This window comes from Apostichopus japonicus, chromosome 11, assembly GCF_037975245.1.
Source record: "Apostichopus japonicus isolate 1M-3 chromosome 11, ASM3797524v1, whole genome shotgun sequence".
Classification (NCBI taxonomy): domain Eukaryota; kingdom Metazoa; phylum Echinodermata; class Holothuroidea; order Aspidochirotida; family Stichopodidae; genus Apostichopus; species Apostichopus japonicus.
Genome location: NC_092571.1, coordinates 23,880,541 through 23,905,030, shown reverse-complemented (window position 1 = coordinate 23,905,030; position 24,490 = coordinate 23,880,541). Strand labels below are relative to the sequence as shown.

The following is a 24,490-nucleotide window of genomic DNA, read 5'->3' as shown; positions in this document are numbered from 1 at the left end:
AACAAATGTTTGCGTCACCATAGTGTAGTTTTAGAAGCATATTTGTAAAAGAAAAATTGCAGGTTATGGGGAAGATTTTTTGAATATATTGTCTATCAACAAAATACCATTGAATATTGTTTTATATTGTGTTGTGCAGAGCTCCTTATTCTTCCCTACAGATACAATCATTCATTCCCCTCACCTCCTCCCCCATTCCCCTCACCTCCTCCCCCCCCCCCCCCCCCCTTAGTCCTACTCTCCCCTACCCTTCCCAGATAAATGCTGAAACTCTTTGATTTTTAGCAACGAGGATGAAAATGGTGATGTACAACCCAAGGTTTGGTCTGTCCACTTACTGAAGTGATCCCTTGCTGAACATAAACACCACCCCCAACATCCCCCAACTGTCAGGGAGGTAAGGGAATGTTCACCATGCCCTACCCTGCCCCCTTGCAGAGGCCTCTGTCTTTGACCTAAGCAAAGAAGCCCAACTTAAGTTATAAAATTTACTTACATACAATTCAATACATGTTAATAATCGTCTTCAGTACCAACATCGTATTTTGGTGTCACGTCGCATTTTCTTCAAATGTTTAAGATACTTTTCAAACCAACTTTTCAGAATGATTTTAATGTCATCTAAAGACTTCTGCATGGAATATTTAGACCATGAAATAGGTCTTTAATTAAGTCTTAGGTCAAGGTTGTGAATATTGAATATGAATCTGCCTGCCATTTGTGGGAGACTGAAAAGTGCAGTTGGATACCCAACCAGAGGGTATAATCTAATTTCTTCCACAACTGAAATGTTAACTATCCAGTGACTGAATGTGTGTCCCCTGACGGAGATGAGGGAATGGACCCCTGGCTTCTGCCCCTCCCCATCTCTGCCCCTCCCCTCCTTCGGCCTTTCCCCTGCTTTGGCCCCTCCCCTGCTTTGCGTACACCACTGAACACATCAGACGATAGACAAGTTGACTCATTTTGTGATAATTTTTTATTTCTTTTTCTCTATTCCTTTCAGAAGCATGTAAGATCATTTGATATGTTTTTACAAAATATGTACATTATTAATCACAGTATATACAAGCATACAATTTCAAATAATCGTGAACTGCATCAAGAAACGAAAACAGAGCAGAAAATAGAAATAAGTTACCGGCGGTTTCTTGCAGAAAATGGCTTGAAAGGCAGTTAAAGTTCAGGCGATGACAAAGAAGGGGTATCCAAGTAGCTTGCTTATGGCAGATTATAAGTGCAAAGAATTGCAAAAACTATCTGATATTGCAAAAACCATAAACCATGTCTATTGTTATTTCAATCGTCCTGTGATAGGGTTGACACCTTCTAACACATCCTTTGTATATTTTTATGATTTTTATCCCTGAAATTTTATATTCCTATAATGTCCAAGGAAATTATAAGTGCATTGCTTGTACCTACCATGGTTATCAATCTCATGTAACTTGTGAAACGTGGTTCAAATACAACCTAGAACCAAGTAGAATTTATCATTTAGATATTTAAGAACTATTTTCTACCAGATTACTGCAAGTCATCCTTCCTACTGCGAAATCTGAATAGAGTAACAACCCCCGAACCCCCCCCCCCCCACCACCTCACCTCAAGACTGAGTAGAAACCAAAGAGACTTGTTTGGTATCTGATAAAGGTACATTGGATAATGGAGATAAAGAGGACCCATTCTCCAGCAACTTTTTCACTTTGTAAAGTGTTTCTTCATGTACTTCTATCTCATTAATTTCTACCAGAATGTCAAAGTACGACAAGGTCGAAATACAGACAGCATTCGTCCAATCTTACACAAGGGCTGACAATAACAAAAGCATTTTGGTCTTCAAGTTTGCAGCTAGCTTTTCTGTCATGGCATTGGACTATTTCAGACATGCATGAATATTCATCTTTTCCTTCTTTTTTTAAAAATTTTACTTTCATTCAAATGAGCTGACAATATTATAATATAATATATATTATTATAGTTGATAACATCTTAAAATTTAAAGAAAACAAACAAACAAATTTTGTAACAATTATGACTTCAAGGATAAAGCTTTACCAGTCACCTTTTCCAGGCAAATGTTTAGTATCAAAAATTGGAAATCTGTGAACCGCTAAAAATATAGTTTTAAGAAGAAACTCTACTTTGCTAACAAACATCCCATTCTACTACAGTCACATAATCTATCACCTTTAAGTTTCTATTTTCAAACTTAGGGGACAATATTTCCCCCACCCCCTCCCCCTTTTCTTTTCTCCTTTAATGTCTTCAAAATAAAGTAACTTGCCAGTTCAAATCAACAAAATCAAGTTCAAATTTAGTGGCAGAGACTACATTGATAATGACGTGACCCAAGTTGACCTCTTCTGGGTACTTCTACTTTCGAAGCCTCCAATTGACTTTATAAGATTGGTACAACATGGATATTCATTAAAAAGACACTTGGGATCAATTGATAAGACCTGTCAATACCAAGAACATCGACAATATTTACTTCACTTTGCGATCGAACTGCAAGTTTGAACACCTCGTCCTGTTTCCTCTTGGTTGGCATTTCTCATCAGACTCATCAATAAATGGCTGGGCATATTAAAATATGCATTTAACGTTTAACTACTGATGAGAAATCGATTCTGAATGTTATGTTAACGATCACATATTTTTCTGTTACCATTGGAAGTGTCTCTCTGGTACCGTTCCGTACACTCCGCTTACAGAGAAGAAATCATTTTGGAAAGAATTACTCAAAGACAGAGGTAAAACATCACCAAAAATTTGGAAGCCTATAAAATGGAATCAGTTTCTTCTTCGACTGGACAATAAACTGTGTTCCAGCCTTTCACAATTACACAAAACAAACTCAACCTGAAGTCTTTGTAGGTCAAAGTAAGTTACACCCAAGGTAAAGATACTACTTGAGTAGTATAAACAAGGCTAGGTTATCTTTTAAGGTTTGTCTGCAAAAATGTCAAAAATTTTCAAAAAGTTGTAATAACTTCCATTACCACCAAAATACTTTTCATTAAACTCAAACTAGCATGCTTTGACAGACCTTAGTGGTTTCCTTTATTCCAGAGACATGTTGACAATAAAAAAATTCTCATTTTCATATTTAACACAATATGACTGGAAAGGGTTGATGGAGGATAACCAACTACTCTCAAAATAGTTGACACAAAATATTCTGTAACATTTCCGAGAGACTTTCGCCAAGAAAATATACGAGTTTGAGAGAATAATGACCTGGCTACAGACGTAACCATTCTTACATATGATTGAATTTGCTTGATTCTTCAAGTTATTTTACCGCAACCAAAACACAAATGGTTGAAAATCACTTGCTATTATACACATTATAACATGAGAGTTTTTGAGACCTGTCTTTTTGGAATACTCATAAATGAGACAAAGGTGTAACAAGTTGATATTAAAAGTTTAAGTTGTACAAATGAAACTGAGTTTGGAAATTCAAATTGATATTATGCAAGGTGTCATGTTGTTATCAGAAAAATGGGATCTTTCTTAATAATTAAACAAGTAACTTTGGAAAGTACATTTCCTAATAAACAAACCATTACAACTCATTTCCTCTCACAGACTTGAAAGTGTTCATGAGAGCAGCATCAGTAATGTTTAATAATGGCCATTGTTGTACCACAATGTTGGAAGTAATTCAGAGGAAGAGTTGTTAACCTTTTGACCTTATGCTGTGATACGCACTCACGAACCTTGTCCAGCATAATTAATGGACATCCATTAAAGGGTGTGAAGACTCGCGCAAAAACAAAAGTCTAATGCCGGTTATCTGACCTAGTTTCGAATGAGGTGTAACAGAAGTGTTAGACACCACCATCGATCCCAGAAAATACACACACAGCTTGCTACCGTCTGTAATTAGACACTAGTGTACAGTCAGTACATACAGCTGCGGTCAATACCCACAGCACAGTGTACAAACAATACAGCGATGGACATCTCAGGTCCAGCTAAAGATAACAAGGCATCACGTTTCATTACTGTACTGTCTGCATTTTGTAGCGACACGAACAAAACGTCACTTGCAAGCAACAGAAAGTTAACTTTTTCAGATGGCCGCACGCGGTTTGGGGCGAGTCTTCAATGCCTTTAAGTAATAGGACTACAACACCCATACTGCGCCATTCTTTCTACCTTATGCTGTGATACACACTCACGAACCTAGTCCAGCACAATCATCGGACATTAATTAAACAATAGGACTAAAATACCCATACTGCGCCCTCTTAAGAGTACAAGAAGCTTTAATACAACATTTTATACACCCGAGAATTAAATATAACCAAGCGAGATTTTTGTCACATTTAAACTGATGCTCGGCAGTGGGCACTACATACTGCATGTTACTGTACATTATACATTGTTACATTATGTTTACAATTTAGTCCTTCTTAAACAGCAACATTGACATTCAGTTCCTGACAAGCAGGAAGAATTACTAACTCAAACAGACTCACATATTGTAAATATCTAGAGGGCCTGATGTTTTCCATTATAGCAGGATCTGCTTCAGAGGCTAACTGAAATGTAAACAAACTTAAAATAGGAACTGTGTGCTCACTTTGGTTTCATTTCAGTTAGCCTCTGAAGAATATCCTGCTAGGATCGAAATATTAGGCCCTCTAGAATTTAACACATTTACCTACACAGGTTGTTTACTGCAGTAGTTCAGCAGTTTGCTAACAGTATTTTTCCCTCTTTGCGACAAATTAAGTGATATGGAGCAAAGAGCTTGTCATTAGATGTAAGGTCCAGGTGACGAGGCAAAAGATAACCATGTAAAAGCTAAACAGGGTAACCATGAATAGGGCCCCTTCTGGTCATATTCTTTCTACTGTACATAATTTATCACTCTCCTTCTTTCCCACCAATAATGATACGATAAATAATATTTAATATTTTCAAGAGACAGTAATGTGTAAGTACACAAACACAAATTACATGTGTGTGTGTTGGAAACCTTAGATCATTTTGCCAACACTATGTACCAAGCACTCCTTTACTTAACATAATATACTAACATCTATTGGTCCTCTCTCATATGAAGACATTAGTTACTTTAATGTGTACATCATACTGATTATATGTCCTTGTGCCTATATGTCCCATTGACTATTCAAGAATGACAAACACACCCCCTACTACCCTCACCCCCCTTGCCTCCCTCCACCAATGAATAGTTTGCAAATAATATAAAAGAGAGAAAGAAAAAATGAATATGCATTGATATACTGCTTGATAGCATTTATATATGCTCTTATTGGATATATGTCATTTAAATATACCATCGTATGTCTTAGTACTGCTGTTCAGTTGTCTTCATAAAACAACATCCCTATCTCCACGTTTCCCATTTTTTTCTTTATTTTTTTTACTGACAGGTAAAAAAATTATTTTACCTGTTCTTTGTAATTTACCATGCAACTCATGCAGGAGTAATGCCTTGTTAGAAAACCTTAGGCCGGTCGCACAATGCCCAATCTGACCAAGCCCCAACACAAACCTCAACCATGGTGTTAATAGTAATCAAGTACCCCGTCCTACCAGGGCTGATGCCTGCACACTGAATGACTGGTGTGCAACCAAATAACTTATTTACTGTTAACCACCACTGCTCGGTTAGGTCACTTGCAAAATAATTTCCACGCGATAAGTTACATTCGTTGACACTAAGCGGTTTTAGTAGTGAACTACCGCACACTGCCAACTGCAAATCGTGAAAAAGCAACATGTTGAATTTCCCTGACTGCTGAAGACTATGTGACTTAAAACTGGCAAATTATTGATCAGTCGTAGCCATCAGCAGACACACACTACCCAACTATCCACCATTTTACATTTCAGGAAAGTGGCGGTGAGTCAGGTATCATAGAGTTGGGCAGCGTGCGGCCAGCTTTACACCTTCTGGTTCTATGACCTGCGATGTCCAAACCCATCACATCATATCACAACCCACTACATAACAACCCATTACATTTCAAGAATACAACCAGACTTTACACCTAACCCCTACTACCTGTAGTTCTTCCCAAGTCGGGCGAGCGGACAACCTGTTCACCACGTCTCAAATCTACGACTTATACCAGCCTAAAACACCATAACGACCCAGATCACTAGGCCACATACATCAATGTTGCAATGATTCCTGCAACTAACCACGAGCAGGAAAATGACTTTGAATGCAATACTTAATATCTATATATGGCAATAGATCTAATACATACATTAATGAAGTAATGGAATATTTCGAGAAGATGAAATTTCTGGAAAGATTTCTAACTTGACAAATGGTATGGAATGGTATTCCATTCACACTGGTGCTCATTCAGTTACTGTTGAAGTTGACATGGTTTTCTCTTTTTAAAACATTTTTTATTAATGTTCACCAACTATATGCAGTACGAATATGCAATGCCCTTCTAAAGGCCCGGTCACACTACAGCGATATTTTATCGGAATACGGTCCGATTTTTCCGATTTTAGGCCGAAGAGTGAGGTTTGTGGTAGTGAATGTAATGAATGCAGTGGAATATTCGAATACCTACTCCAAATCTGAGGGGTTCTGGAACTGACTACATTCTGAAGTGACGTCACATCGAAAAACGATAAAAATCGGAAGAGAAATCGGATAGCTATCCGATTAAAGGAAACAGAGTCAATATCAAAAGTTAGGAGAGGGCTATTCCACATCGGAATGGCTCAACAGATAGCAAATCAGGTCCTTTATCACTGTGGCTAGAAGACCCGAACGAAAAACAGGCTGTTTCGATTCCTCCGGGAAAATCGGATAGTATTCCGATAAAAAATCGGTATAGTGTGACCAGGCCTTTAACCTGCAAGTACCTCAATGGACAGGAATAATCATTCTACTTCAAGTATAACTTGCCACTGAAGCAACTTGGAAGTATATCCTACCAGTGGTGAAGCAGGGAGAGATTTCAGAATATGGTTGAGTTTAACAAATGTCGTCCACCATCCTGTCAGATTTAATCCCTTTAAAATCAACTTGTGGACTTTTGACAATAATAAAATGCAGCATATATCATCAAATGTAAATGTTAATTAAGATTTAGACAGGTACATATGCAATGGAGTTGTTGTTGTAGGTCATGGCTAGGTTGGTATTTTAATGTGAAAAGAAGTTAATATTTTCAAAACTATTGTCGAGCAAAGCCAGTCTGAGATCTAACAAAGTTTGTCACAGTTGTGGCTCAGACAAGCTGAATTTTCGTACGGTAGGCTAAATAGCACATACATCTTTACAACATGTTTTTGAGTAACTCAAGGGTCTGAGTGTCACCAAATGCATTCTTGGTAAATACACCAGTGAATTGTTCGAGCAACCTCAACAACAGGTTTGTTCAAAATGAACTAGAGCCTTCAGACCGACAGACAATCATTAAATATCAGCTGGCAGCTACAAACGACACAATTTAGCTTGATGATCTTGAAGACACTAAGGTATCTTGTAAAGCTTGGATGTTATCATCACACAGTTGTATAGAAATAATGGAATTTAATAACAAAGGCATTTCTCAAAAGACATTGGAATAAACTTTGCCCATTTCTCCATGAATTTTACATCCATCTGACCTTTCTTCTCATATGCATTGCGGAACTAGCCTTCCAAAATGTACTTCTGCTCTGACTTCTGTGTGCGAACATGCTCATAGGGTGTCCTTCCGTCGTTAGAAATTGGAAAGCATGATCCTCTCAACTCTCAAGTCCGTTTCTCCAAGCTCTGTCCTCGGCAAAAAAATGTCTCATCAGAATAAGCCATCTTGAGAGCTTCATAACTTATTTAGGGAATACACCACTAGTTCATATACTACCAAGACAATGGCAGTGTTTGGTATCTGTCTGGCTAGATGAGCTACCAGCCCACCATAACACCCTCTAAACCCTTCCTCTCGTAGAACGGTCGATAAAGTTTGAAAAAATGTCCTATATTTTGTTCCTTCCTCTCTTAACCTTGTCCTGGCAACCTCTGCAAATGAGAAAAAGAAGGAAAATAAATAAATACATGAAAGGTTAAACAAGAGTGTAGTTTTAAATGGATCAAATGGATTAAATGGATGAAATGGATGGTCTGATGACAAAATATTGTAAAACTAACGTTTGCAGGTTCATGTCCTGACTAGATCATTACGTTGTGTCCTTGGACAAGGCACTTTATCTCCATCGCCTCTCTTCACCAAGGTGCATATAAAGGGACTTGCAAGGCAACTTGTAATTATAGTTGCATGCCCCGGTTTGTGGCTGCATCCTATGGGAAGTCCCCCAGGATGTAGATGTGACAAGTTACCAATGACCAGGGGTTAAGTTGTAAAGCCGTGTGAGGGGGCCTTGGCCTCAAACAAGACTGTGAACATTCAACTTTAACTATTAAATGACTATAAAGCTTAAAACTAAGTACTAACATGTACAGTCCCTGTATTTCTCACAGATATTAGACCCTCCCAGTGGTAACTTGCTATATTATGCAAGCTGAATTTCTTAATGTAACTTTGGGCAATGACTTTGTTGTCAACTTTTGTACAGGATTGAATACTTACCTTTCAGAATGTTGCTGTTTTTATGAGGCTTACTAGCTAACTGTTGACTTACTGCACATCATAATAAGCTATGCAAATATGAACTTTGTTCCTTCAGTTAAGAGATAACAGCAAGCCACATGCCAAGGTTGACATATTTTGTCAACATTCTCCTTCCTGAGGTATGTAATGTTCTCAAAGTTAGGGAATATCACTCACACAGGCACATGACTTGACTGAATAGATATCAAAATACAAGCCTATTATGATGTAAACAGGGAGCCTGGTAAATGACCCTTGACCTACGATTCCTTCAACAAATATGGTACATTATCATAGCAAGTACAGGAACAATGTACACTACCCTTCTTGGTAGTTTGTGCTCAAGTGGTCTGTTAGAGTTTGGACTGTCCTGACCTCTGACCTCCCATCAAAAAGCAATATAGAATTTCTTTACCAAATATGGTACACCAACATCCACAGCATGTCAAAGTTAAGAAATGACATTTACTTTTCTTTTTGTGGGATTGTGTCTGAAACATTGTCACATTTACAAGTCATCTTGATATCCAATGACATTTGACCTCCAGGGTCAAATAACATTTGACCTCCAGGGACAAGAATAAGGCATCTTATTCACATCTTGCACCTGAACAGTGTCTGTCCAGTGACAATTTGAACATACATGAATACTACTCACTGTGTGGATATGCTATAGTTGCAGCAATACTTCATGTCCATTGACATTTGACCTCCAGGGTCAAATGTCCATTGACATTTGACCTCCAGGGTCAAATGACATTTGACCTCCAGGGACAAGAATTAGGGCATCTTATTCACATCTTGCACCCGAACAGTGTCTGTCCAGTGACAATTTGAACATGAATACTACTCACCGTGTGGATATGCTATAGTTGCAGCAATACTCTTGGATGTGGCAGCAGCTCCCATGAAGGTCAAGAAATCCTTGGGACTGAGAAGGTCAGAATTGTACGCCCTCTGCTCTCTCAAAAACTTCTTGATCCGTTCATAGATTACAAAATGGATCATGGTTTCGGATATTCCTACGTATGACGCTGTGACACCGCGGTAAAATCCCCGCAGCCCCTCGTGGCTATATACAGTCTTGATGGCTCGCCATGTGTTCGTATACCTTTTTCCGTTCCTGTGGCGGAGTGGCAAGAGAGAAATGAATATTTAAAAGCTAATCTAGCCGAGATCATATGACAGCTGTAGAGTCTGAAAATTCCTGATATTAACAGATTGTCTTACCTCACTATCGGCCTAAATCCAAGTTTGATGCAAATGTTGCACTTACATTGTTAGTTACCACTTACTGAAGAAGCAATAGTGACTTACACAAGGTCTACATAAGAAAATGTCACTGAAATTAGCAATTCCTAACCTGTATGGAAAGAAATGTTGACAAGGCAGCTACTAATCTGATACCAACCATACACAAGGTGTCATTCAAACATATAGCATGTACAGTAACAGGCAGGTAGTTTTTGCAACAGATACAGTTTGAAAGTAACACATTTTGTGAAAGTCACTTTCACTTCTGAATACATTAATGAAAAGAAAAAATTACAGCAGGAGAAAAAAAGAAATAAACCCTCCCCACTCCCCTCAAATGGGTAGTAAGATTGAATCTGGGAAGAAAAAGATCGTCAATTTAGGTACCTGGCAGAGAATAATTTTATCCAGTATCACAGTTACAAAATGCTATGCAAATTTAACACATTGCTTTACACAAGTGCAAAGATGTAGGCTTATATATCAGGTTTGTTTTGCACACAGGAACCATAGCATTTTGTTAGGGAATGATACACAAATTTGAGCGGTAAGATGATTCCCTGCCTGGATAACGACAGTTCTAACACTATCTTCCAAGACTGTAGACCATTATGCAAGATCATCCAAAGGTTAATACCTCCTGTGTATAATACAAAGGTTAATACCTCCTGCGTACAATACTGATTTCATCACAGACTGATGAGGCCATCATGGTGGACTTAGGCTCTCTTAAGAGTAACTTACTAACAAATCTCGGTATACTTCCTGACACAGATTTATAACTTAACCTAGATGGTGATTGTCACAGGGTGAAAGAAAACAAAGAAATGAACTTCAAGTAATTAAAAATATGGAGCAGCCATGGCGGTGCTTCTGCTTCGGAGGCCTAAGTTATGCCCCGAAGATTCTTTCTGACCGGTCAAGCAAATTCTGTTATCGGGAATTTGTCATCATCACCAAAGATTTATAAGTTCTAGAGATGTAACACAGACATGAGACAATGCTCCCAGAAAATTTTCTTAAGGTCAAATTAATCTACTGGGCCTGTGATATGTCTTTTTTTTTTTTTTTATGCACAGCGTTGTAAAGACCCACTCTCTTGGACTGAAAGTGCCAATCCTCTTTCATTCGATTAGTAAAGTTCAAACTTCAAGGCGATGGTGCCAAGCTGCAAACACTGATTTTATCTACTTTTAAATATTTGTTTTTAGAGCTCATTGTTTTTACATTATTGACCTTGTTTTCTAATCTCCATTCTTAGTTTGTCCCTTGCTTCATTTTTCCCCCTTTCTTTGTTTGGTTATTTCACATGTTTTCCCCTTCTCTCCTGTACCATGTCAAGTATTTGAGAGACTGTTTTATTGCACAGCATGATATCAATAATACATTATTGTAAGTATTAAGTTCCTTGCCCTGAATATCGTTTTCACCCTCCAATATATGATCAGTATCTTTAAGCTCACTTTTGTGTACATGTATGTTTATAATAACTGAATTCCTTGCACGATGCCCTATGCAAGGGGCATTTTAGTATTCCTAACATCCTATATTGTACCTTTATCTCCAAGCTGGAGACATGTATGCAACTTGTTGAAACGTGAAGAAAAATAATAGAGGAGAGAAATCATTGTGACTTACCTATGTTCTAATTGCAATCTTGTTTTGATGAGCCATATTGGATTTGTACACGTACTTGAGATGAATCCTGAAATGGAAGATGATAAATAGCATTCTTCTCTGGTGACATGAAGTAATTTTAGCAATTAATTTAGTGTTCTATATTTTGAATTAAAGATTTTATGGTCATTTCAACCATATCATTAACTAAACTTGAACTTCCACAGAAATCTCTCCAAAGCTTATCTTTCACATATCAACTCACAGGAAGTGGCAATTTTTCAAGAAAAAAAAATCTTTACAAATGTTGACAACAAATCACAAGCTTTATTTTCCCATTGGCAGGCTTGATGGCTAAACCAACAGCACCCAAAACAAAATGAAACTGGTACCATCTGTTTTGCAGGCATGATACTCAATCCCCATCCCACCAGTGTTACTGAATAGATGTGAAGAATTTTTAAGAAAGGTTCCAAATATATGTCATTTGCAGTCTCTTAGAGTCCAACCTATACTGAGGAATCCTGTTCAACCATACTTATGGTTGTAACCTCTTCTTTCACTCTATTTTCACAATTCAACACCTCACCATGAACCTTTGATTTGGAGTGGAGTGTTAGCTTTTATCATCACTTTTATCATGATATGGAGTGTTAGCTCAGTGGTTAATGCCGGTGCCTTTCAATCATAAGGTCCCCGGTTCGAGTTACTCCCAGATTAATGTATGTCGTCCAGTTACAGAGTTGTTGACAATTAACAATTCATAATCATGGACGTTATATATGAATGTAAGAGACTGACTTCGGTTAGCTTGCGGCTTTGATAAGCCAATGAGGCCAAGGAGGATCTAATATACATACATACATACACACATACATACATAACCTACAGACTCACCTCCTGAAGCTGCAGAGAGTAGATGGACCATGGAAGACTCTGGTTCAAGTTTGGTATTCAGAAAGTTTTTGGCACTTGCATAGGCTCCGAAATAGATTGCTCTATAAATGAAAACAAAAGAAATTAATCATTTTGATACCTTTAGATAGCAAAATGCATGCAAATTATGCTTCATTAAGGATTGATAGGAGGCATCAAGGCCACTGTTATCATTTAGTACAAGGTATGGTATTAGGACCATCATGACAGTTAATCTACTGTAGCACTTATGAGAATGTTGGTTCTTTTGACAGGCAGGGTCATGAATGCAACCTCATATGGCCAGTTAGAAGAGAAGGTACAGTAGGCCATTTCACATCCCACCAATACAGTATATTTTAGATAAAACTGCCCAAATAGCAGTCTCCGTTACATGTCTATGTAGAGTGTACGTGACTAAGGTTGAGTGTCTGCGGAGAAAAGGGATTTTCTTATAAAGTTTGTCTGTTAGCTGTCTGCTCTACAGGGGTTGAGTCTTTGAGGATTTACGGCTTTTCACACTAAATATAGTAGGAACAGCTACTGTCACTTGGTAGTCTGAAGTCACATGAAAACATGAAAAGTCTCTAATTGAGGACATGATTGTTGTTAATTGCTAATGGGATTACAGTAATTTTCAAAAGTATGAGGAGAGAAGCGTTAGACAACTGCCGACATTTAATGTACTTCTGATGTTCAACAACTTTATATCAGTGACATGAAATTATGTGTATGTTCCTAAGAGGAGTCACTGTACACACAACATTGATGAAACTGCTCTACAATGAAGTACTGTACATGTGTGATGAAATGAAAGTTCCACCAAGCTATATAAATAAGCTCTCAAGATTTAAACATCCCATGCAGGAAGGTAACAATGAATTCAATTTACTGTAAACAATTGACTTTCTCATTAGATTAATGAAAGCTCACTAGCTCAGTGTGCATGATCCCTTACTATTACAGGATATTTTGTGGCACTGTTGCTTCTGCAAGTTTCCTGCCTGTGAACCATAAACTTTCCTTCACATCCTACTCCACATCACAAATAATATATTGTTACCATACACTGAGAATGGCAAGGGGGAGATCAGGATCTTGCTTTCCCCCAGGGAGCTGACCTCAAACGGGTCTAAATTTGATTAATGATTGGTGAATCAAAAACCGAAGGAAAGAGCACCACTCAAGCATGAAAAGGACACAATGATTGTTTCGAATGAATTAGCTAGTTATAGTCATATAATATATAGCATTCACACTACAATCTCTATCACTTGCTCGTAAGGGGTCTTAGCAGGGTCTGATCCTGTGATTCCAGCCTTCGTACTCAAAGTGGCACTTCGGGTATCTGAGCACTCTTGAATTATCTAATGTGAACATGAGGCTATGATAAGTATGCTTCCCACAGCAACCACCTACATATAATTTCATTTATTTGTTTCTCCTCAATATATACATTTTAACAGTAAACAGATACTAACATATCATTCTAGTATGTGTGATGTTGTTTTCTTTTCTCACAACAGCAATCAATAAATTGGTAAACAACAACAGTGGGCAAAGTCTGTATCTTGGTTGTCATCATTTTTAATCTCTGATATTCTGATATCATGTTTAACTTTTTATACAGTTTTATTGGCAACGCTAAAGTCTACCACAGATAAGCTGCTAACTGTGTAAATAAGATGAAGTCTCCTCCTGACAGTTCTCCTAACTAATGTGAATGAGCAACACTATATTTGGGGGCACTCACACTGTCTGTTATAAGCTCTCCTTTACATAATTTTCCTTTACTTGCTTGTGAACAGTTCTGCACCTCACAAACACTACACGACCATTGCATGCTGCAAACATTTCCACAGTTGTGCACCTTTGGATATACTGTACCAATGTACACTCTGCTCTAATGTCAAATATTCACAGCAGCTATCCAACCATTATGAAACCTTTCCACTGTTTCCAATGAGTTACTGGGCAGACTGACCAAAGGTCACAGCTTCCATTTGCTTCATTAAAAAACGCCAGGGTATTAGTTGGTCCCTGGTAGAGTTTTAACTACACAAAGTGTCTATCAGGTAAAATTCCTCCAACACAAAGAGGGACAAGAGTAGTGAACCATTCTGACAGCAAGGTGGAAGGGGGTACACATTGTAGGCCTAGATATATTGTGAAATGTGTACATAGCTTAATCATAGCACATAAATGTACAGTAGTTATGTATAATACTGTAGCCTATGACTAGCCATGTTTTGGCAGCATTTCTGTCTTGGTATTTAATGTCCGACAGTAGCTCAGGAAAAAGGATACAATTTAGAGCTATTTAACTAGTTGTGCTTCAATAGCTACAGTACAACTAATATTCCTGTTTTCAAGATATTCATACATCAAATTTCCGGAATACTCCTTTATGGCCAACATTATGATGAGATTGGTACCTCAGTGCTAATCCATTGTCTTATGAGTGGCTAAAACAAAACATTCTTTCTAACTTCATGTCAACAACACAGCACCCTTGGATCACATCCAAACACCATTTGTCCTTCAAAAACCTTGTACTGCATCGTACACTTGAAGGCTTTGTTTTCCTATTGAGTAGCATCTGAAGTCACAAATGACATGACTTGTGGTCTGTGTATATAACAGACTAAGCAGTTCAGTCACTTTAATTGACGATCCTTGGAATGTTTAAAGGGTCACATCCCTTTGCTGAATGTATATTCGACAACGCTTACCTAAGTTCAGAGTAGAATCATGTTTAGTAAATGTATGGCAACTTATCGCTGTTGTAATTACTGGAGCATAAGACATTAAATTTCCTGCCCCCTCTTTGCCGTCAATGTAATTGATTTTTCTCGTTATTAATCTAATGCTTCCGTGAATAACACTTTTGAAGGGACTGGGTTACAACATGCAGGACTACTATCTCAAGGACTTTCTTAACATGTAAATGCACGACCACGTAGAACGAACAGGTTGCCATTTGTAGCACGGGTACAAAAAATAGGATTATCTTCAAGTTCATTCTTAAAGCCCTGTAGTAGATTGTCTATTTACTGAGCGAACAGAAAGTTTTAAATTTCCAGTGTGCATCTTCACATCTGATCTGCCTATAGATATTTTGCTATATATGTTGTTCAACACAATTGATAGATAATTTACTACATACTGATAAAAAGGTTTGTGGTTTTGCAACTTATCTCCTTCCTGCATTGAACAGTTAAAATGAATTCCTTATAACCAGTTGTGGGTATGAAGTCTAAATACAAGAAAAAGAAATAAAAATCTTTGGCACAAAATGATCCCTCATTTTGAAAGGATATACATATACAGTATATGCATCATTTTACTGCCAAAGTAAGCAACGTGCATGAATTGCAAACAACCAATAACCATGATACAAGTGACCTTTGACCAGCATTGGACATGAAGCTTACAAGTACAGACCATACAGTAATAAGTACACGGCAGGCGTTAGGTACTGTACCGTACTTTAATCACAACTTCTGTGTACAGCTCATATGTGTGATGCAGAGCTGATGTAGTATCAATTGATCAACTAATTCAGAAGTCAGTTGTCTTACCGAAGATTGAGAGACCGCAGGGTTTGGGGCACATTACAGGTGTACACATTACATTAGAGCTGTACAATGCATGTATACATGTTCAAATATCACATATGAAATTAAACTTGCAATATAGTATATTTCATTTTTTGTACTTTCTAGTTTCTCTGGTTGCAGACTTAGTTCTAGACCATGTATTCTAGACCATGTATTCTAGACCATACATGTATTCTAGACTAAGTTCTACTTCATGTATTTTACTGCTCTATGACACTTGAACTTGCTGGAAATATGCAATTAATGCAGTGAAATGAGTGATGTTTAATTGTCAAGCATTGTTTCCTAACTTAGATTGCCAACTTCATCATTTTCTCCCCCACTTCAGATCAGTTGGACATTGTGTCAGGGAATGCTTCATGCTGTAACCGCCAAAAAATTGCTATATAGAGACACAAAAATGCACAGTGGTGCGATTATTATAAACAGGATTCATAGTATTTTATATGACACAAAATTTGGAACATTCAAACCACCTACACAAAAATTTGACATTAAAAATTATTTCTCATGTATGACTATGGGTATGTTTTTCTTCCCAGTAGAGCATGCAAGCCATGCATGCCTGCCTGCATGCAAACCTTCTTCCTTATTACTGGGAATTCGAACCACAAAGGCCACAATTTCTGAAGAATTACAGAATGTTACCTCAGATGCCCCAAGAGAAATCCAATACAACTATGTCACAGTCCACTCACTGATATTTCACTATTCAATATAGTATATTATAAGTCTGTTATACTTTACACACGTCCACCATATCTAAGCAAACATTGTTCACAAGAGTACCCTACAGTGCTAGTCAAATTTACATGAAATTACCATATAATGATCATTATTAATATCAACAGATCTATATAAGTACACTATACTGTATGGTAATATAATTAACTAATATTGTCTTGATCAAGACTTGACCTCAAAACTTTGGTCAGCCAAATATGAAAACCTCAAACCAGTTTGTTTTGGGGTTTCCATAATCGATTTCAGAAGTTATCTTCTTTAACCGGACACAAACCCAAAGTATTACCACGAAGGTCATAAAGGACAAGAGTACTAAAAATTTATTAATTTCACAACAGGAATACCATGCAGGTCAAATTTGAAACGAACAATTGGTGACACTGAAAACGACAGGCTATAATTAACACAAGTTCAGGGTTGATATGTATCACACTGGCAACGCGTGATTTGACGAGCTTGACAGAACAGTATAAGATATTTTTGTCTCCTAATTATTGACTTGCAAATTTTGGATACTAATAAGTCTATGAAAAGCTGGTTGGTAACTTCAACAGTAACTTCTGAACCACACTGACAATGGCTACAGTATATATATACATGCAGTACACACTATCATTGTCTGTGAAGCTTACACAATACATGGAGTTGTTACTTTGGAGTGTTTTTTCTATTTCTCCAGTCTTCACTGCTTTTTTTCTAAGAACCAGATTTAAGTGATCTAGTCAAATTTCTTACAAGTAGCAAGGAAAATGTCAAACCAGAGTTACTATTCATTCAGATGTTTTCTCTTTTCTTGTACGAGTAGCGTACTTCCTAAAAACATGTAAAATTACAATATTTGTACTTTACATCAAGATTTGTTCCCCAAAGAGAGTTGGCACAAATAGCTACTTTATCAGAACAGGTTTCTGGTCACTAAATACTTTCCTTTTTCAAGTACTTGTTGCTTGATCTCTGGTAACCTTTCACAAATATTTTTGCCTATTTGTTTGAATCACCCCCGAATATAGACCAAATCATCAAAAAAAGTTCACTTAGTGCAAAAGTGCACTGCAAAAAAAAGTGCACCTGTTAAAAGTACGGTAGCACACTACTGAGGGGCTGCAGCATTCTGCAGCCAGGCTACTTAGGACATGTAAATATCTTTTATGGTCTGCAGTTTCACACAATAGACACTGCTGAAATATCTCTACTTTTTGATATTTTCATTTTGCCTTCCTGCAGGGAACTTTGCAGCTGCTGCAGCTTATATTTTTTTTGACACTGCCTAAGGTCTGAATTCAAAACAGCATTTGAGGCTCTAGTGGAGTAGAAATTAAGGGTTCAAAGTGCGATTTTTAATAGTCAAAACGTAAAAGAAATATGGATGAATTAATCTCCTGCCCTCCCCATTGTTTAAACAGTATAACAACACGTCAGAACAGACTACAAACTATTTACAATCAGCTAATATTTATCTCTGGCATAAAGACCTGCTTGACTTTGCACTGTCCTTGTCTGAACAAAAAAAATCAAGGCAAAACAAACATCACATGGGTAAAAAAATAAATGAATAAACCAAACTAATAAACAAACAGGATGATGATGATGATAATGAATTTGTAACAGAATGAAGAAAGCTCTGGCAAATGTAAACTTGGATTTTTGTTCCTCAAAATAACAACCTGTTTGTCATATGAGCACTGAATACCAATTGTGGCATTGCATTTTTGTAAAATGTAAATTAGCAAAATGATATCTTCGAGGTTATCGGCTGTGAATGTTTCATCGGTTTCTATGGATACTGCGCAATAATGCACTGAGGGAGCTGCAGCATAATACAGCTAGGCTGCATCCATAGGAAATAATCTTTTGTGCGCCTCAGCCTAACACAGTAGGCAATGCATTGACTGCATAGATAATCTATTACTTGATACTGATTGATTGTAGTTGAGCATGACTACTGTGGCTCTGCTACTAACTGAAAATGAAAAGATTTTCAGATATATACATGTGTGGGATTTACTGCATGCTGCATTGGATTCAACAACAGAATATGCAACTATTGATTTTACATGAGGAGCTTGTGTATAGCACTCCCTCACTATAATTATGAGGCTTTATAAATAATGAAATTGAGAACTGAAGAAACAACATTTACAGCATGCGTGGGCGACCCAAACCTGATTATGGTAATTCCAACTTGTGACACCGCATTTTTGTCGACCCTTTTATCGGTATCACAGACAGTTTCGGTGCTGGATTAAATTAACAGTCCAAAATTATACCAACCTTGTCTCAATAATGTGTGAGATTCACTGTGTGTTCTTTGCTTCACAACAGAAAGTGTCACTTGTGTTTGTAAATAAGCACTGAAAATCACTCATCAGCATTGTAAGCACTAAACATTTGCACCCATGAGCACTGTATCGCACTATGTGAAAACCAGTCTAACACTGTATCAAAATTCATTAACACCAGTGAAACACCATAAAACACAGTATGAACACCAGTATAACACTGCACACTGTATGAATGCACACCAGGTGTAAAACTATTGAGAAGGGAATTTTATAAACAGAACAAGAAAACAGAAATCGGTAACTCACCTCGATGGCGCAATCCCGACAAGGTTCGGTCCTAATCCTCTAAATAAAGCACTTCCTCCTTCTTCAATACAAATAGTTCTGAAAGAGGAAATACAACTGGTAAGGTGGATGACCCAAATACCTCAGCAGTGACACTGTACAGTCACAAGTTAATATTGTCATAAAACAGTTTCTTAATATTGTTTTTTTCTTCTCTACATAAATGAACACACATAAACCTTGAACCCATTCAAAAGCCCTTGCAGCACAAAATGGTCAACAGGAAACACAGAAAAGCAAATTATGCACACAGCAGTTAACAATCAGTTCATTTATATATCATATTTTCTTGCATATATATACTACATGTATGCAACTTCTACTAGCAGAGCTCGTACTATACAACAGGAAACTGGACAACTGAGAATTATTATGTAACCAACTAACTTAACAGGGTTAATTTATTTGTACTGCATAGCAAAATGTTACTTCACAAAACTAACAAAAATGCAATACAACTGCAAAGATGTATGGCAGTTTCAAGCACAGGAGCTATCATATTTTGTTAGCAACAACTGCTACACAAAGTTTGAACACTAAATTATTCTCTGAGCTAGGGGTCATGAAGTTACTGGTGATCCAGGCTTTAGGGCGACGGTCCACAACCTATTTGGTTCTTGCGGTCGCATAGGATGTTCCAAGGGTCTGTGGTATCCCTGTGTGCTAATCTCAGGAGTACAATATCGCCTCTTCAAACCAAGCTTGATGAACTTGTGGCAAGGAAGCAGCGCCAACCATCACACAAGCAACCATATTCCAACGACATCGTTCAAGGGGGAAGAAGGGCGATGGGTCGCAGCCAAATGCCACAATTATGACACACTCACTATTTACTTGAAAATGTGAAACACATGCCACCAATTTGCATATAATCACTGACAATCAATGCAAAAATTCCCAACAGTGGACACTCCCTTCCCCCATTAAAACCCCTTCCACATCCAGACAGCAAATTTGGATCCCCTACTCCTAGTTTCTGGCTATAGCACTACTGCCATCTGCTTTAACTATAAATCTACACTAGCTGTTGCTTGGACACACTCAAGGAATGTTTTGGTTGTCACCAAACACCACACAACTTAAAGGGTGTGAAGACTCGCGCAGAAAGAAACGTCTTATGCCGGCAATCTGACCAAGTTTCGAATGAGGTGTAACAGAAGTGTTAGACACCACCATCGATTCCAGAAAATATGCATACAGCTTTCTACCGTCGGTAATTAGACACTAGTGTACAGTCAGTACATACAGCTGCGGTCAATACCCACAGTACAGTGTACAAACGATACAGCGATGGATATCTCAGGTCCAGCTTAAGATAACAAGGTATCACGTTTTATTACTGTCTGTATTTTGTAGCAACAAGCAGAAAATTTCACTTGCAAGCAACGGAAAGTTAACTTTTTCAGAGAGCGGCACACGGTTTTGGGCGAGTCTTCAATGCCTTTAAGCAAGAAACTGATCAATATCTCTAAACAGTACAAGGATCTACCCGTCATATTTGACTCACTTCAGTGACTGGAAGACTCCCAACGAGCGTCTTGAAACATGAGTGACGGCACCGTCAGCATTTATGTTTGGAGTCGGAAGGAATTTGATAGAAGCCTTGGAAGATTGCAGCCTCGTTTTTACAACTTCCAAAGGACAAGTAATGACCGCACCAACTGTCCCACCACATCTGTAGGAAGAAACAATGTAGAAATATAAATACCAATGTAAAAAGAATGCTCCTAATTTACAGTAATTAATGTAACCTGGTTTAGACACACATGAAAACGTTTATCATCTATGTCTCGATCTTGCATTTTTCATTTGGAGATGCACTGGGTTTTTTTTCTTTTAGTTTAGAGCCAATTTATTTTTGTATTTAAGATTTAGTGTTGTGATGGGAGAAGACAGCTATGGGCCTAAGTTGACTGTCTATTTTGCTTACTGTAAACCTCATGTGCCACAAAATTCTACTTCTGAGGAACTGTATTGTCTTATTTTAACTTTCCTTTAGTACATTGTGTACAAGTTAATTGCCTCACTGGTTGTCACTGCTTTCATATTTCTTTACAGTATCTTTTTATTTGTGTTTTGGTGCTATGGCTGTTATGCCACCTCCTTGAAGCATGAGAAAAGTCAATAAAACAGCAACTTAAAGATACTACTAAAAAATCCTTTTCCTTTTGTAACAATTTGAAGCTAGATAGTCAACTGAAATATAAGTCAAGTTACTCACCCTCCTGCAACCAAATGTATAACCTGTGGTGAAATACTTTGGGAAATCATTTGTAGGCTTACATCTACAGTCTCTTGTAGTAGTGTGCCACTGCTGTCAAAGAAAAATTATGAGATAACAATTCAAAATACTATTTTTGGAATAAGATGATTCTAAAGTCCTGACATTTGACAGGCTTGGTACAAGAAGCTATTTCTGGAGACTTACAGTTTTATGGGATGCAAAACATTAGGCCTGTATGCTGTACATATTGATGGTGAACAGTAAGTTTGCAAATGATTAGGAATATAGATTTCCTGAAATCACCCTCAATTGATCAGTCTGTGAGATACCTGGCTAAACACAATCACATGACTGTTTCACTTTGCATGCTCATAGTATAAGCACAGTTACTGCCTTTAACTTGTTCTAACTGAACATCCCATACTCTCCCCCCCCCCCCCCCAATGTTTATTTAAGTTCATTGTCATAGAGTAAGAACTAGGCTAGTAAAGAGGCGATGCCAACTTAACCAAGGCTTTAGCATAAATAAATAAATTTAAGCACCCTGCCTTGGTCAAGTCTATGGCCTTCCTTTCTGTAAAATGAAGAAATGTTTTGTTCAATCAGCATCAGTAATACCATCATCATGCCATGACAATGAGCATGCCATTGGGTAGCTTAACAATACGCTATTGTCACAACTCACAACTAACCAGGCCCTAGCTTTGTTACACTTTAACTAGGCCTAGGATGAACATAATTATACTGCCACTGCCTACATGTACTAAGTTAGGCATGTTTACCAACATAAACAGAACTATAAGTAGCCTTAGCACTAATATGCTAAACATGGTAGCATTCGGTTTAAGGGTAGGCTGTGTTACTGTCATTGTATTACTTTTTAGGACTAGGCCAGGGCTTCAGTCACACTCACACAGGCAAAGTACTTTACATAACCTGTAGTATATGTTACTGGTACAGTGATACTGATATATAACTAAAGGCAATGTGCACGGTCTGAATACGATTTTGCACTTTGAAGGCAAGTAACACATTATACCACACGGGTTTGAGACTTACGCCATATACTCAAAGAAAAATCTCTCTGTTAGTGTTACAATGGATATTGCATACAACCTTGGAATGGGAGGGAAACACACGTTACGACATGTCAACACTTACTACTTAGGAGACCATAACATGACATAGGTTACAATTACCGTTAGTGTTACACTTGACTTACGCAATTCCACGATGAGTTTTGGACCTAAACTTGCCTTCTATGCCTTACTCTACAATAAAATACGGTTGTACACAAATGTTTTTACATAAGCATGGAACAGTTTTCCCTCTAACTTGGTTATTCCTTAAGAAATCGTTGATAACACTCGAACAGTTTCGCGAGATTTCACGCAGTTATATTCAACGTATGGTACACTTGATAAAATGCACGATTTGAGAACATGATGCTCTGTCAGGCCTTGTTTACACCCTGAGTTCTGCATGCTTTCCAAGCATGGTAAGGCGGGGCATAGTGAATAATCCTCGCATCTGATTGGATATTAGTCAGCGCGATTTCTTCCTACCAACTGACTGACTGAGTGATCATATGAAAAGAATTGTCTCTGCGTGAACTTGTTTCTTGGCAGTTAATCAAAACATTGTTGACAAAATTCCGGTTTGTACGGGATTCCCAATTACTAGACGAAGCTGAGGGTGGAACGTCCCTGGGATAAATTTATAAACAAAGATTGGAGGTGGACTCCATGTTTCTGAAGTAAGCGTATACCTGAGAAAATTTGGGTGCCACTCAGTCTTATAGGCAGACAATATTTCCAACAACTATGAGCACGCTAAAATTGCGCAGTAGAACAGTTTTGTAGTACCGTCATAGAAATATTCCTCTACCAGCGAACTGGCATTTGGAAAATCAAGATATTTAGGCTAGCTACCGTATAATGCGGATAACGGGCTTGGACAGTGGAGGATGCCATCAAACTTACTGTTGAAGTTCGAACACTTGAGATAACTATTTGAGTTTGTATCATATTTGGGGATCATGCTGAATATTTGAATCTGTAAATCTCACTTAGAACTTCTTTGATTGATATTTCAGTTGCTATCGATGTCAATCGTTGACTTTGTGGCTACCATAGGCTGTTTTCATGTGTGCTTACGTACATTACGGCAAGTTGAGCCAACATGACGATCGGGCGCTTCATCAACAAACTGCATTATCGATATCCCGCTTCCCTTTCCAACCTATATCCAGCAAACACAAAACAATATCATAACGTTTTTAAAAGAGCCTCTAAAATATGTTTTCATAACGTTAAATGTGGTGTTATGAAAACATCGGTATAACTTTTTTTATGGGATGTGATATTTTTCTCACATTTTGAAAACGTTATATAAATGTTTTAACGATACAACGTTTTGAAATAAAGCCTGAAAACGTTTTTGTGACATACTTATTACACCACAAATAACGTTATCAAAACAAAAGACCAAATATTTTCATAACGTTTTTAAAACGTTTTTGTGTAATTGCTGAGTAGCTAGAATAAGATGGACTAGCATAACTATCAAACCACCTGTATTTTTATTTACTCAGCGTTCTAGCATCATACCTCATGTTTAGTTTGATAACATGGTGTTCATGCATATATGGTCACTGTAGCCTATATATATATATATATATATATATATATAGGCTACATTATGCGACTGTCGATCAAAGTGGACGGGAGTTGGGGTCGCAGCAAGATTGCCGCAAATGATCATCACTCTACCCATCTCCATTGGATTTAAACTTGGAATAACTTCAATATGCAAAAATGAAAAATAAATATAAATTAAGGCCTTTGTAACATTTATCATGAGTAATCCGCATCAGTC

At 37.6% G+C, this 24,490-nt stretch overlaps 1 protein-coding gene across 2 annotated transcripts; it reads right to left on the bottom strand.

The window, feature by feature from the left end:
• Window positions 1-961: 961 nt before the first annotated feature.
• Window positions 962-23,084, bottom strand: LOC139975662 (solute carrier family 25 member 36-A-like). Of its 2 annotated transcripts, none has more exons than XM_071983754.1 (8): window positions 22,836-23,084; window positions 21,611-21,703; window positions 20,897-21,064; window positions 19,351-19,428; window positions 12,381-12,481; window positions 11,505-11,571; window positions 9,467-9,735; window positions 962-8,023 (listed from the first exon to the last, which is right to left on the bottom strand). In XM_071983754.1, the coding sequence occupies exons 2-8, from the start codon at window positions 21,658-21,660 to the stop codon at window positions 7,827-7,829; spliced, it is 930 nt and encodes a 309-aa protein (XP_071839855.1). In that variant the 5' UTR covers window positions 21,661-21,703; window positions 22,836-23,084; the 3' UTR covers window positions 962-7,826. The 2 variants fall into 2 exon arrangements, with proteins under 2 accessions (XP_071839855.1, XP_071839856.1); XM_071983755.1 differs by having other exon boundaries at window positions 21,611-21,700.
• Between the last annotated feature and the right edge of the window lie 1,406 nt (window positions 23,085-24,490).

Excerpts from the sequence above, each read along its gene's own strand:
- LOC139975662 (XM_071983754.1), bottom strand. The coding sequence starts at position 21,660 with ATGATTTCCCAAAGTATTTCACCACAGGTTATACATTTGGTTGCAGGA. Across the intron at positions 11,572-12,380 it reads ACTCTCTGCAGCTTCAGGAG|GATTCATCTCAAGTACGTGT; the intron begins GTGAGTCTGTAG and ends CTTCCATTTCAG. Across the intron at positions 8,024-9,466 it reads AACTATAGCATATCCACACG|AGGTTGCCAGGACAAGGTTA; the intron begins GTGAGTAGTATT and ends TCTCATTTGCAG.